At 28.1% G+C, this 13,504-nt stretch overlaps 1 protein-coding gene across 1 annotated transcript; it reads left to right on the top strand.

The window, feature by feature from the left end:
• The first annotated feature begins 9,610 nt into the window (after positions 1–9,610).
• On the top strand, positions 9,611–10,906 carry LOC137830153 (chitinase 10). The gene is made up of 2 exons (XM_068637321.1): positions 9,611–10,117; positions 10,417–10,906. Exons 1-2 carry the CDS (start codon positions 9,669–9,671, stop codon positions 10,781–10,783), a joined length of 816 nt encoding a protein of 271 aa, XP_068493422.1. The 5' UTR covers positions 9,611–9,668; the 3' UTR covers positions 10,784–10,906.
• The last annotated feature ends 2,598 nt before the right edge of the window (positions 10,907–13,504 follow it).

Genomic DNA, 13,504 nt, shown 5'->3' with positions numbered 1-13,504 from the left:
TAAAAAGAGAGATTGAAAGGAGGAGAGAACCAAGAATAACTACTGAATCTATAAACTTGTTATTTAATTTAACTGCAAAGAAATAAGCAAAATAAGTAAAGAACTAGTTTTTTTTTATTAAAAAAACATATAATAAAAATATTTTAGAATATCACAATCCATATACATGAAAAAAAAACCTGCACTCCTAAAATAAACTTTGTACTCTAAGTTTCAAAAGCAAAGTATCTTCATTCACACTCTAAAATACTAAAGAAGACTATACTACCTAAACCTTAAGAAATCGTACTTTTTTCGGTCTTTCCTCTCATCTCTTCAACTCAACCTCATGTTTTGTCACTCATACCTTTAAATTTTATTATTTTTTATGTTATCGAATCTTTATATTTATTCACGACTAAACATTCACTTGTGACCGAAGTGCCTTCTTATTCCTTTACTTCAATAGTTCTTCCACAACTGTTATATATCCACATACAAAACTAGATTTGTTTCACAACTTCACTTTTCTATCTGTCATCCTAAATTATGAGAAATGTATTTTTGAATCTGATGAACCGTTGATGCAGTGAAGAACTAGTGTAACGTTTAATGTAATTAATATTAAAAATACTTATACGAGAAAACAAAAAGAATAAACAAAAGAGGCGATTTAGTTTATTGTTAAAGAACGCGTTTCTTAATGATTCTACGCCACAACTGATTCGCACACTAACCAACAAAATATTGAAATTAGCATAAAAGATAGACCGTGACTTTTCACCTCATTAATCAGCAGTCTTTTGTGTTAACAAACTACAATTATTATTCATTAGGAGTGTTTTCTAACCATAACAAAATAACATTTTATCATAATATTATATAATATTTGTTTATCGTTAATAAAAGTATAACTTGTAACTTATAACTAATATATTAATTCAGCATTATATTTTTTTAAAATATTCTATTCTTATTAAAAAATTATGTTTTTTTATTTATTTTTTAAAAGTTGTAAATGTATTTTTACTCGATAAGTAATCTTATTTAATAAGAATGAATCGAATTTAACTTTTATATTTTAATAAATTTAAACTTTTTTAGTTATCAATTTAAACTATTTTTGTGGTGAGTTTCTTGATAATTTTTATACTGTATAATTTTTTTATGGAATGAAACATTAGTTACTTCAATTTATAAAGTAATTTTTTTATAATTTAAATTATATAAAAAAATTAAAAAGTAACCAAATAAATGTTAAAAACAATGTAATATTTAAAATAAATATTCAATAATTTTCAATTAAATAGTAAGAAATAATAAGGGAATATATATAAAAAATAATAATAAAAGGAGATTAAATAAATTATAAACTACAAATTAAAAACTTACTAAAGTATATAAATTACAAACTCCTAAATTAAGTTATTTTGAAATATACCAAACATTTGTTTTGATCAAATTAGTTTTTAGACTAGTCAAATAACGTAATAATTAGTTTATTACTTTCACCAAATACATTCTATAATCACACATTCTATCTAATGAAGAAGGAAATGTTTGGCTAAAAGAGTTTGCTGATTTTTCAGAATTGGTTTTTGACGAATTAAGAGACAATTAATTTTAAGTCATATATTTTAATTAGGTCCTCTCTTAATTAATATAGCGCTCAAGCCCTTCACATGTAAATAATCACAAACACCACTTGAAAATTTCATTGCATAAAAACTAACAAAGGGTAAACTTATTTTTTTTTTAATCAACACTTATAAATTGAAATATAAAACTTCAAAAAAATATTTTCAGACATCTTATTTTCTCATTTTTTTTTCAATGTTTTATCTTTTCTCTATTTTAAATGCTTGTTTGTTCAGTTCAATTGTTTATATTTTCCAATCTATCTCTTTTATTTATATTCTTGAATTGAATTTCAATATTTTCAAAAAATACATTATCAATAATTTAGAACACTGGAATGCTATGATTTAAATCATTCACTATAAATGTAACATGTAATTTACATATTAAAAACATTAATTTATTATATATTTTAATATTTAATGAAACGAAGATCTTTCTAAACAACCCCACATACAGCCCCTTTCTCTCTCACTCTCTCTAAATTGATGAATTAAAAAGTCTGAGTTAAATGGTCAAACTGTGGAAATTGAAGTCAATGATTTGCGTGGTTTTGGACGTGGCACTTGACGTGAAAAAAATATATAAATGGGTTTCATTTGGCACTCTTCCTTGGTGGACTAGAAAACTACAAAACAATGATAGTGCTGATGAAAAACCTGCGCTGAATTCCAACCCAAAAAAACTATTATTATTTATTATATTGATTAAATTAAATACTAATTTAGAATTTATAACTAAAATTTTAATAATTAAATAGATATCAATAATTTATTAATAATAAAAACTATTTTTACTACAATTTTTTTTTATTAATCTTTAAAATAATATTCTCACCTCATATTTACAAACGGATTTTAATGTGAAAGTAATAATTTTCAAAACATAATGAAATATCCATAGAAGAAAGCAGCTATGGTATACGACATAGAATAATGAACCAAAATTAGCCCTACATAATAAAAAATTGAACGAAATTATCTCACCTTCAAATTAGCATATTGGTATGATGAAGTCAATGGCAGGTTATGTAGGTTTCTCTTCCATTCATCTTTCCTTGTCGATAACTTTGAAAAACATGCCATTCCATAAACTACAAGTCTTCAAATCATCGCCATCCTAACCAGCATAATTCATTTTTCTAGTATATTTTTAAATTCTATTTTCTTTATGTGAACCTCAATAACGCACGCCACCCTTCTTCTTCTTACACTCAGACAACAACACCTTAATTACCACATTATTGCACAAATAATGGACCATTCGGCGTAGTCAAATGAGAAATTTGTATCATCGCAAGGCTAATCTTTTTACTTATAAACTAAGTAATTTAATTTAGTATAGACCACTTCTTTACATAAATTAATTCTAGTAAGAGTCATGTATAAACAGATCGTCGGTCGATATTCATACTTAAGGACATTAACACCGTATCAGTACAAATCAAGAGATTTTGGATAATCAATATTAAATAAGCGACAATGTTTACTAATAAATTAAGTCAATAATAAGATCAAATATAAGGAGAAGGGAGATACCACTATCCTATATAAGGACAAGAAAACAACTCACGTAACAAAACAAGACACAAAGTACCTTCAACTCATATTTACCTTATACTCATTATATTTTATGTTTTTACTAACTTAAACGTCAAAATATCTTTTACAAGTGAAGCCATTCATCTCTTTGGAGTCCATGACCTTGTAAAGATACCATCAGTGATCATCTCGGAGTTTAATCGACCTCAACTGAATATTGTAGGTTTGAGATCGTCAATACTTTTGTTTGGAACACTATTATATATCTATCTAGCCTTAAGATGAAAAACTAAAAAGGGTTTTGGATCGTTTTTGAACGCAGCCTAAAAGGTATAAGAATGATGATACTAAAATTGATTAAACTTATTGACAGAAAATCTTGAAAACTAAGTTAGTACTATAACGTTTGAAAATAATACTTTTGTTTTAAAAAAAGTAAAGTTAGTATTTTGTTGAAATTGAAAAAATAAAGTCCATGCATAACCCATGCAGCCGCACCCTCACCCACGCATGGATGTTGCATATTAATATTTAATAGAGGCCAATTAAGGGAAAAAAGACTATTTAAAAGGAGATGGAGTATGGGTGTGTTGTCGCACGTTGGGTTGAAAAAATACTCAGACATTGAGAACGAATCTTCACGTGTGTATTAGTACTATGAGCTACACTGCACCTCCTCTATAGTTATATCTTACATAGACTCCAATTATAAAAGCATTGATTAGGTAAGAAGTAAAGTGAAGGTTGAATAATCTACCCCAATTTCGCTAATCTTTGTTTCTTTATTTTCTTAAATATAATCTCTAGTGTACTGAGACAAGGAAATATAACTAACACCATACCAAAAATTAACAGAAATTAGCAAACACGCAAGATCGTAGTGTTGCAATCTGATTTCGTGTCGTTAAATCTGTTCTCATGCTTTAGTTGTGATTTTAATATATAAAGCATAAGGAATAGGGCGGTGACTTTGAGGGTACAAGTGAGGGTTTAGAGTGGACCAAGTTGTGGGTATCGCCCATGATCGATCGCACAAGGAAGAGACCTTACTGGTACTGTGTGCCCCATGACGAGAAAGATAAAATAATTACACTAATTTTAACCATGATATTGTACCAAACATCTCGGAAACTCGACCACATGAAATCATTTATATAGCATTACAAAAAATTTAAAATTATTATCCACGTACATATAATATATAGAGGTAAATTCAACATTATATAAGATTGTTTTTTACGGATAATCCGTAAGTAATATTAATTTATTAATAATATTATTAAATGTTATAATAATATTAAAAAATATTAATATTATTGGTAAATATCAAGCAAGAAAAGAACAAGTCATTATGTATCTTTATGGAACATTTTGATAAACTTGTCCTCAACATTAAGAAACTTAACCGTTCCTAGGAAGATCCCCACATCGTCAATTGTTATTCGAAGATTCATTACAAACGCAATTACGAGCATAACACCAAAGAGTGTATATCACTCTGAAATAAGATAGAAGAATTGGCGCAAGTTGGACATATCTACTAGTTCGTGCAAAAGAATCGGGAAGTAGGTCACAGGTTAAACCAAGATGACGATAGGGAATTGAAAAGGAAACCTTCAGTTCATTAAAATGACAATGAGTCGTGAAACACTTTTAAAAGGAGTTATCAACATCATATATAGAGGATTTTGTAGGAGGTGAAACCTCGTCCTCGTCCCAGAAGAGACACCTTAGGATTATACAATTTATCCACACAATCATGATGAGACCAAGAGTATGCTTGCCATAACTTTCACCAATAACGATTTCATGGAATTAACCCAACCATGACAACCATTAGTGCAAAAACGGTGTTTAACGACAATTGTACGACACGAGCCAAACGATGTCCATCAAAACATGGTGATATTTTTGTGAAATTACTTAATAAATTTTTATTAATTATAGAAACTACTTTAGATATCATTAGTTTTTTTTAGTTTATAAAATTATTTCTAATTTAGTCAATATAATAACTAATTATTTTTGTATCTAAAATTAGTTTTTATTTAATGATTTTTTTATAGTGTTTTATTTATTTTAAAGAATCAACTTGGTTAAAATTGATATATTATTACAATTTAAAAAAAAAATGAGTGTGATTAGTGAGTCATGCATTAGCGTATGCGCGAGTATTACAAAGTTTTAGGATCAAGTAATGTTGCACTTTAAATTTTTATTAATTAAATTATAGTAATTTTGCCTTTAAAAAATTATTAATGGTTGGTTTTAGTTTACTAAGTTAACATGTTAACTAAAGTTTAATTATTGTTTTAACTTTCTCCATTTGATTTTATGGAATTTTAGAACTCATGTAGTTAAAATTCTAAGAAATAGGTATTTGGTGTCATTGTGTCGTTTAAAAGATTTGCTATTTAGAAGGAGAAACAACTAAAACATAATCATTTTACTAGAGAAAAAAAAAATCACATTCTGTATAAATTATGCTTTACATGTTGAAACTCTTTCTTTTCTACAATATTGACATTTACATTGATTGTTTCTCCATGTAGGTTATCTCATTTTTTTTATATAGCATTGACATTTACAATAGAGAGAGTGAAATATACATTTTATCTTATAATCTAAATTTATAAAATTGAATTAAATTTAAAGTTAATTGTAATAAAAGTTAAAGTTAAACATTCCTGAATCTCATTAAATAAACATACATTTTTTTGGCAAATAATTAAAAAAATTAAATTCAATGAGACATTTTAGAGGTGTCTCAACCCTTATACAAATTCATTCAAAACTGGATTAAGATACTTATAAAAACTCATCCTATTATGACGTCATGCAAAAATCAGGTTTAAAACATCTTATAAACCCTAAACCCTAAACAAACACACTACAAGTCTACAAATTAGACCCAAAAGTTGCAAGTGGCAAGAGATCTGGTTTCATAATTTTGTTAATGTGGAAACGAAATGGGGCAAAATTTAAAAGTTTGGTTGTGGAGGCTAAGTCAAAAGTGATTCACCCGTGTATGTCTAATTTAGACAAAAGGATTCTGTCAAAAAAAGAAAAATGGACAAAAGTGATAGAAAAAACAAAAACAAAGAAGGCGACAAGAAATAAAATGGTTTTATCGAGAAAGTGTGACTTGAAGACAATCTTTGATAATTTGATAAGTCTGGCATATAGATCTAGAAGAGCACTGATTAAGAATTAGACTTTCTTTCAAAAATCAAATGGCCCACTAATCTATCAAAATTCAAACAAATTTTGAAATATATGCATAGGTTATTGTATTGTTAATTATATAACATAATTCGTCCCTTTTAAAATAATAGTATCTTAAACTTATGATTATACACTAACCAAAAAATATTAAAAATTTACTATTTTTATATCTGCTTTTAATATCACTGGTAATATATCAATTATTTTTAATTACATATAGGGAAAGTGATAGATAAAATAAATAAAAAAAACCATTATTTATAAGATGAAAGGAGTATATGAAGTTGTTGGTCTCAATTTTTTTTAGTTTAATGGGACTTTGTTCTAGATGAAAGATTATTGGAACATGTTTGTGTTATTCAAGTCTCTATCAATTAGAAAATAAGAGTGCCATTTTTTGGAAGCTAATTAAAGTAAAGGAATTACAAGAAACTATCTTTATGGAATCAAATGGAGACTTTCTTCTTCATTAATCTCTTTCACATATTATTAACTATGAACTTCATGAACACAGAGAGTCTTATAAGTATTTATGGAAAAGGATAAATATCTTTTCAGAGACATTACATCTTTATGATAGATTTTTTATCAATTGAATGTTTGTAAAGATCTTAAAAAATAAAGACATTTCTCAAAACTCAATTTACTTGAAATAGATTATGTAAAAAATTATGGAAATACATGCGCTTAAAATTAAATATGAAAATGATTAAAGAAAGAGATAAGTTATTGAAGTAAATAATTAGAAATAAAATATAAAAAATATTATATTAACTTGTTTATCTGTAAATGTTTCCTTAAGAATTTGTAATTTAAGAAATATTTACACTTTTAAACTCTTATTAGATAATATACGTTTTATAGAATACAAATTCTAATAATCCATAATTTCCTAATCACTCTTAACAATCACCACCAGTGATCATTTATATTTTCAATCAATTAACTTGATTTTTCAAAGTTTTCACTTTCTTTATCTTAAGAGACATTTTTTTACTAGAATAATACATATGTTTCTGCATATATGTATTTATATTTTATATATATATATATATATAAATTTATTATTTATTAATTAAAAATAAAAAAAATTAAAATATGTATATATATATAATTTTTGTAAAAATAGTATTAAAAAATATATAATTATTATTTAAAAAAAATAAAAATATTTAGTTATTTAAATAAAAATATTTAATTATTTATTTCATTAAATTACAGCAAATGGTTCATCCTTTCTGTATAACAATATATAGGTAAAATGAAATAATGTGGTAGTTAACTATACTTAAGTGGGCCAAAAATCCATTGGACCCAATCCATCTTAGTTAGCTAACCCATTGAATTTTGGAATATTGCATTCTCCACCTCCATGATTTTAATATACACCAATGGAAGTGGTGAAATGATTATGTTTTTCTTATTGAAAATACATTCTCAATTATAATAAGATTTAAGATTTTGAATCTAGATGCATTAATTGGGATTACACAATTTACGGTATATTTTCCTTTCAGAAATACATTTTAAAATACAATTCGAAATTCCATTTTAGATTGTATATTCTAAATTATATTTCTAGATTTCACTGTATAAAATGAAAGATGTCCCTTTTCCCCTATTGTAGTTTGTGTCACTATTGTTAAGGATGCCTCCAACTGCACAAATGAACAGAGTTAAAATATTTTAGAATATATTTCTGAAATAAAGTCCAAAATACAATTTTGTATTTTGAATTGTATAATATGTTTAATATTTTAAATTATATAAGGTGAGAGTTCTTCGTATTATACTATCAGAAAATGAAACTCAAAATGTGAAAAAAAAGATAAATTTAGGATATTTAAATTTATAGAAATGCAGATTGAAATCATGGGCTGCAGAACGTTGGGGCCTGATTTTTGATTGCCCAAACCTGGCCCAATAACTTAACTTCTTAATAGCCATCTTTTCACTGTTGACACAACCATTTTACAGAGATTAGTGTATGTTTAATTTCCACAATTGTTTATACAAACATAGATTCTTAAATTTCACATTATTTATTATAAGGTTTGGTACTTTAATTTCTCCTTATAGATAATGTTATTAAGTCAACATTACTTGTCGACCACCGACAACACACTAAAATTAATTGTTTGAAAATCGAATTTTGAATATTTGGAAAAAACTTTATTGATGACAGCAAAAAAAATCAACATTCTGTGGTCAAATTTCGGAGTGCAGGGTGGCACTATTGAACTCAAGTTGCCGTGTGGCTTATGGCAAATACTTCCTCAATTCTCGCCATTCCACAATATGTGAACACAAAACAATCACAAATGCAATCCTGTGTATAAATTTTGGTGGGGAAGACAATAAAAAATATTAAATAATATTAAAGCATATTTATATTATTTTTTAGTGGTGAAACTACTTATAATGTTTTTTATATTAATTTTCTAACATTTTTATTTACCTTTTAAAAACAGAGTCATATCTTATATTTTATATTAAGACAATTCTAAGCAATAAAGTAAAAATCAACAAAAAAAATAAAAATATCGGAAAGTAAATTCCAACAATAAAATAATAAAGCTTGAAAAACGAAAATATACACCTAAATATTATTTATTATAAAAATTTTACATCAATTGTCCACGTCAAAATCAAGCATTCCAAAGAATATGTAGATAAAAAAACAAAAAGAGGAAAAAATGAGAATTTGAAGTACAAGTATTAATTTTCTCATTTAATGGCTAGTTATTATTGTTGAAAATGGCTTAAAATTATCTATCTATCTATTATTATTATTTATAAAATAATTTTTAGATTGTTTTTTGTCCTTTTAATATGACCTTTTGCTGTTGAATGATGTGTTAATATTTTTTCTAAAATACCCTTAATTAATTAGCATATTTTTACTAGAAAAGTTAATTAATATTTAAATGAATGATATGGAATTTCTTTCTTAATCTGATTTGATAATATGAATAGTTAAAAATGTCATACATTATTTTAACTTTAAACATGATAAGAAATAATTTTGAAATAGAAATATAGGTTATTTACTAATTTATTATTTATAATAAAAAAAATTGTAGGGAATATTACGTATGACATTAACATAAAAAAAAAACTTTGTTGTTGACCTTGGAAGTCTCCATAGTGTTTTAATATGATAAATTCAACTTGTGTGTTCTGACAGTTTCCTCTTGGATGGTGTCTATCTATAAATGCCTTTCTCAGTTTTGCTGTTTCTCTCACAGCAAAAGAGGATTTGAAGTTGACCCTTTTTGTTTAACAATGGCACTCTCATTCTCCTCTATGGGTGTCTTTCTCTCCACCTTCTTATTCTGCTTCTCTTTGGGGGCAGAAGCTCGTACATCACCCGTTTCTTCTGTGGTTAGCGAAGAGCTTTTTAATTCCATTTTCCTACACAAAGACAACGCTGCATGCCCGGCTAAAAACTTCTACACCTATGATTCCTTCATCATGGCATCCAGAAGCTTCCGTCGATTTGGTTCTTGTGGAAGTTTAACCACACGCAAGCGTGAGGTTGCGGCGTTTCTTGCTCAAATTTCGCATGAAACCACCGGTGGGTGGGCTACTGCACCCGATGGACCCTATGCTTGGGGATTGTGCTTCAAGGAAGAAGTTAGTCCTCAGAGTGATTATTGTGATTCCACCAACCAACAATGGCCTTGTTTCCCAGGAAAAACTTATAAAGGAAGAGGACCAATTCAACTTTCATGGTATACATGCATTATACATATAATATTTGACTGTTTCTTGCTTAGTTTTCATGCATCCTCGTTGTAAAATGTTTTACCATGTTATATACCCTAGACATTATCTTGGAAGTAATTATCGTAAAAAAGAAAAAAGATAAAGAAGTTATGCATACATTGTTTGAACTCATCATGTGTGCTGTTAGGTTGTTTTGTCTGCTAAATCTAACAACCTTGTTATATACAGCAGTTTATAATTTATGATTATGTAGTAATGTGAAATATTATGCAATATTGATGAATTGAGATAAAATATGGTGCAGGAACTACAACTATGGAGCAGCAGGGAAGGCCTTGGGATTTGATGGATTGAGAAACCCTGATATAGTGTCAAACAATTCATTGATTGCCTTTAAAACAGCTTTGTGGTTTTGGATGACAGAGCAAAAGCCAAAACCTTCTTGCCACAATGTGATGATTGGAAAATATGTGGCCAGAGAGGCTGACTTAGCAGCTAATAGATCTGCAGGGTATGGCCTTGTGACTAACATAATCAATGGTGGACTTGAATGTGGAATTCCTGATGATGCAAGGGTGAATAACCGCATTGAATACTTCAAAAGATATGCAACATTGTTTAATGTAGATACAGGACCTAACTTGGATTGTGCATACCAAAAGTCCTTTTAAACTGTTTCTTAATAATTATTTTCTTTTATGTTCTTTTCTCCGCCAAAATGATAATGTACTCGGTATACCTAGTGTTTTAGATTTCAATATTATGAACAATAAAATAAATAAGATTATTTTGAAGTTTTTTCTTATTTAGGTTAACATTCACACGTGATTTTTAATTTAAATGCATTAATTAATTTTATATATAATGACAAACATGTTAATATCACAAATTGATTCAATGTTCTTCCGAGTTCGATATAACTCTTACAAAATCATTTTAATATTATAATGTGGTTTTCTATTTTAACTTTTGAAATTTTTGAATATTTTTTGTTTTTATCTCGATTTAGTGTTAATTATTTGTTAGTAGTTAATTGTTCTGGATGACGTCATAAATTTACTATGAATTATGTCAAGAGTATTTCGTAAGTCGAGATAGAATAGTCGGAGAGGTAATTTTGGCAAGATGAGTTATCCCAACATTTATGTAGTACAATGATTTCTTAGACTCGAGAAATGTGCATCGTGTTTTGAAAGAAAACTAGTACACCACTTGTTGCCTTACGAATGAAGAGAATTTGCTCAAATTAGAGAGAGTCATTTGTTAATCTTTGAGTGGAGAGAAAGTTGCTCAAATTAGAGAGAGTCATTTGTTAATATTTGAGTGAAGAGTATTTTATGATTTTTGGCACCAATTAGCACTATAATTAGGGGTGCTAATCACCTTGTAATGAAACTTGGAGTTGTTAAAGAAATGTTGCCAAAATTTCAGCACATTTATCTCCTTGTTTTATCTTTGTTCGCACTTGTGAGTGTCTAACTTAGAAATTTTTTAGAAATTAATCTTACCTCTTCTAAACCTCTACTTTCACCACCAAACTCACCTTATTCAAATATGAAATTTATACATTAAACCTACATTTTACCAACAATCCGCATAATTCAAAGAAAACACAAAAACACGTGAAAAATATTATATATATATATATATATATATATATATATATTACATACCCACTTTTCAGTAGTTATATAGTTCTTTTTTTTGGAGGAAAAATTATACTACATTTATTTGAAGATCCATCTTTCATCTTTTAATGAATGATATGCTATTTGGCCTCTTTCACGTACTTTATAATGTCTTCATCCATTAATAGTAAACAAGAAAACTTCTCTTTTGATGTATTCTAATAAATAATTTCTCTCTTAGATTTTTAGTCTTGTGTTAACACATTTTCTTTATAAATAATACAATCATTTTTCTTCTTTTTATCAATAAGAATAAATAAATATGATTATTTAAGAGGTAACTCAACCCTTATACAAAACAGAAAAATAAAAAAAATTAAAATCACACACTTCTACCTGCCCCAATCACCTAGTGAAACACAACCTGCTATAGTCCAAAGATATTATTCCAAAAAATCCATGACAACCCATGAAACCCATACATGACATAAGCCGAAGGGGATATACATATCACGTTCCCATCATGGCCACAATACTAATCAAGCATTGTCTACTCCATAAATGAAAAGACAATCCTCTAATACAGACCAAAATAAACTTATCCACAACCAAAAAATCATTATCCCTAGAAACGATGAAATAAAAGATAGACTCAAACTACTTTTTATTTTCTTCCATTGTATTTTTCATCGTCTCATCACTGTCACCGGAAAGAAGCACATTGTTCTCTCCCAAATATCTTACTCTAATAAAATAAAACCCCCTAGGATAAAACTTTCCTTTAAATACCGCGCCTTGCAGCACTCATATGTTCTTCCAATATAACATTTACCCAGTCACTCCAAAGGTTCAACCTTTGTATTAATTTGTATAACATTATTCTTCCTAGAGTTGTGTGCACCTCTGTTGCTTCCACCCCTTACTTCTTGGGCATGTGACGATTCCTTATTTCTCCATACTTTCTGATGTGAGTTGATTTTAGATTGACACATTTTAGAGATTTCACTTTTATTTAATATTTTTGAATTAGAAAAATATGGTGAGAAGCTTAAAAAAATTGTCACTAGAAACGAACTTAATCAAGTGATTAAGTAAGTGTCAAGGTTCTCTTCTAGAGAGCAAAAGAGAAAACACAATAATAAGGTGATTATGATGATGATTGCGGAAGGGAAACACAAAAAGATGGCAAATAGCAAGGTAATGACCGAGAAAATGTAGATAAAGAACACAAATGAAAAAGGAATAATGGAATGGCGTAATGGAAGAAATGAAAAGAGAAAGATCAAGGAAATCTTATGGAGAATGGAGGGGATGAACATGCCACTTGGAATGATGAAAAGTTCCAAGATGAGCGGTGAAGATTCGTCTCTTGGAGTATGCTCTCATAAGATAAGACCCAAAACTTTAGGAGAAACACTCAAGCCGAGCTTTCTTACTATTCAAATTCAATGTGAAAATACAAGAGGCAAGACACCCTATTTATAAGAGAGAGTTTCTTGGAAGGCAAGAGAGAGAGGGAGAGGGGCGGCCAAGACTAAGGCCTTCTAGAAACTAGGTCAAGCCTAGTGTGTCGTCCAAGTTAGGTCTTCCTTCTAGAATCTAAGGTAAAATGAGTCAACATAGGGGCGATCAAGAGTGTTTTTAGAAGCTAGGGAGAGTTTGGTTTATTCAAGCCCAATTTATGCCAAGTGCACCCTAATCTACTAAAATTAAAAGTAAAGAAACTAGTTGGTGCTCAGCTCCAATCATGTGGACTCCGCTCTT

Source organism: Phaseolus vulgaris, chromosome 7 (genome assembly GCF_000499845.2).
Source record: "Phaseolus vulgaris cultivar G19833 chromosome 7, P. vulgaris v2.0, whole genome shotgun sequence".
Lineage (NCBI taxonomy): Eukaryota > Viridiplantae > Streptophyta > Magnoliopsida > Fabales > Fabaceae > Phaseolus > Phaseolus vulgaris.
The sequence above is the reverse complement of the archived record's forward strand: the minus strand, read 5'-3'. Positions and strand labels throughout refer to the sequence as shown.

Bases quoted from the DNA above. Each gene is read 5' to 3' on its own strand.
- LOC137830153 (XM_068637321.1), top strand. From the start codon at position 9,669: ATGGCACTCTCATTCTCCTCTATGGGTGTCTTTCTCTCCACCTTCTTA. The intron at 10,118-10,416 runs GTATACATGCAT...AATATGGTGCAG, and splicing joins GGACCAATTCAACTTTCATG to GAACTACAACTATGGAGCAG.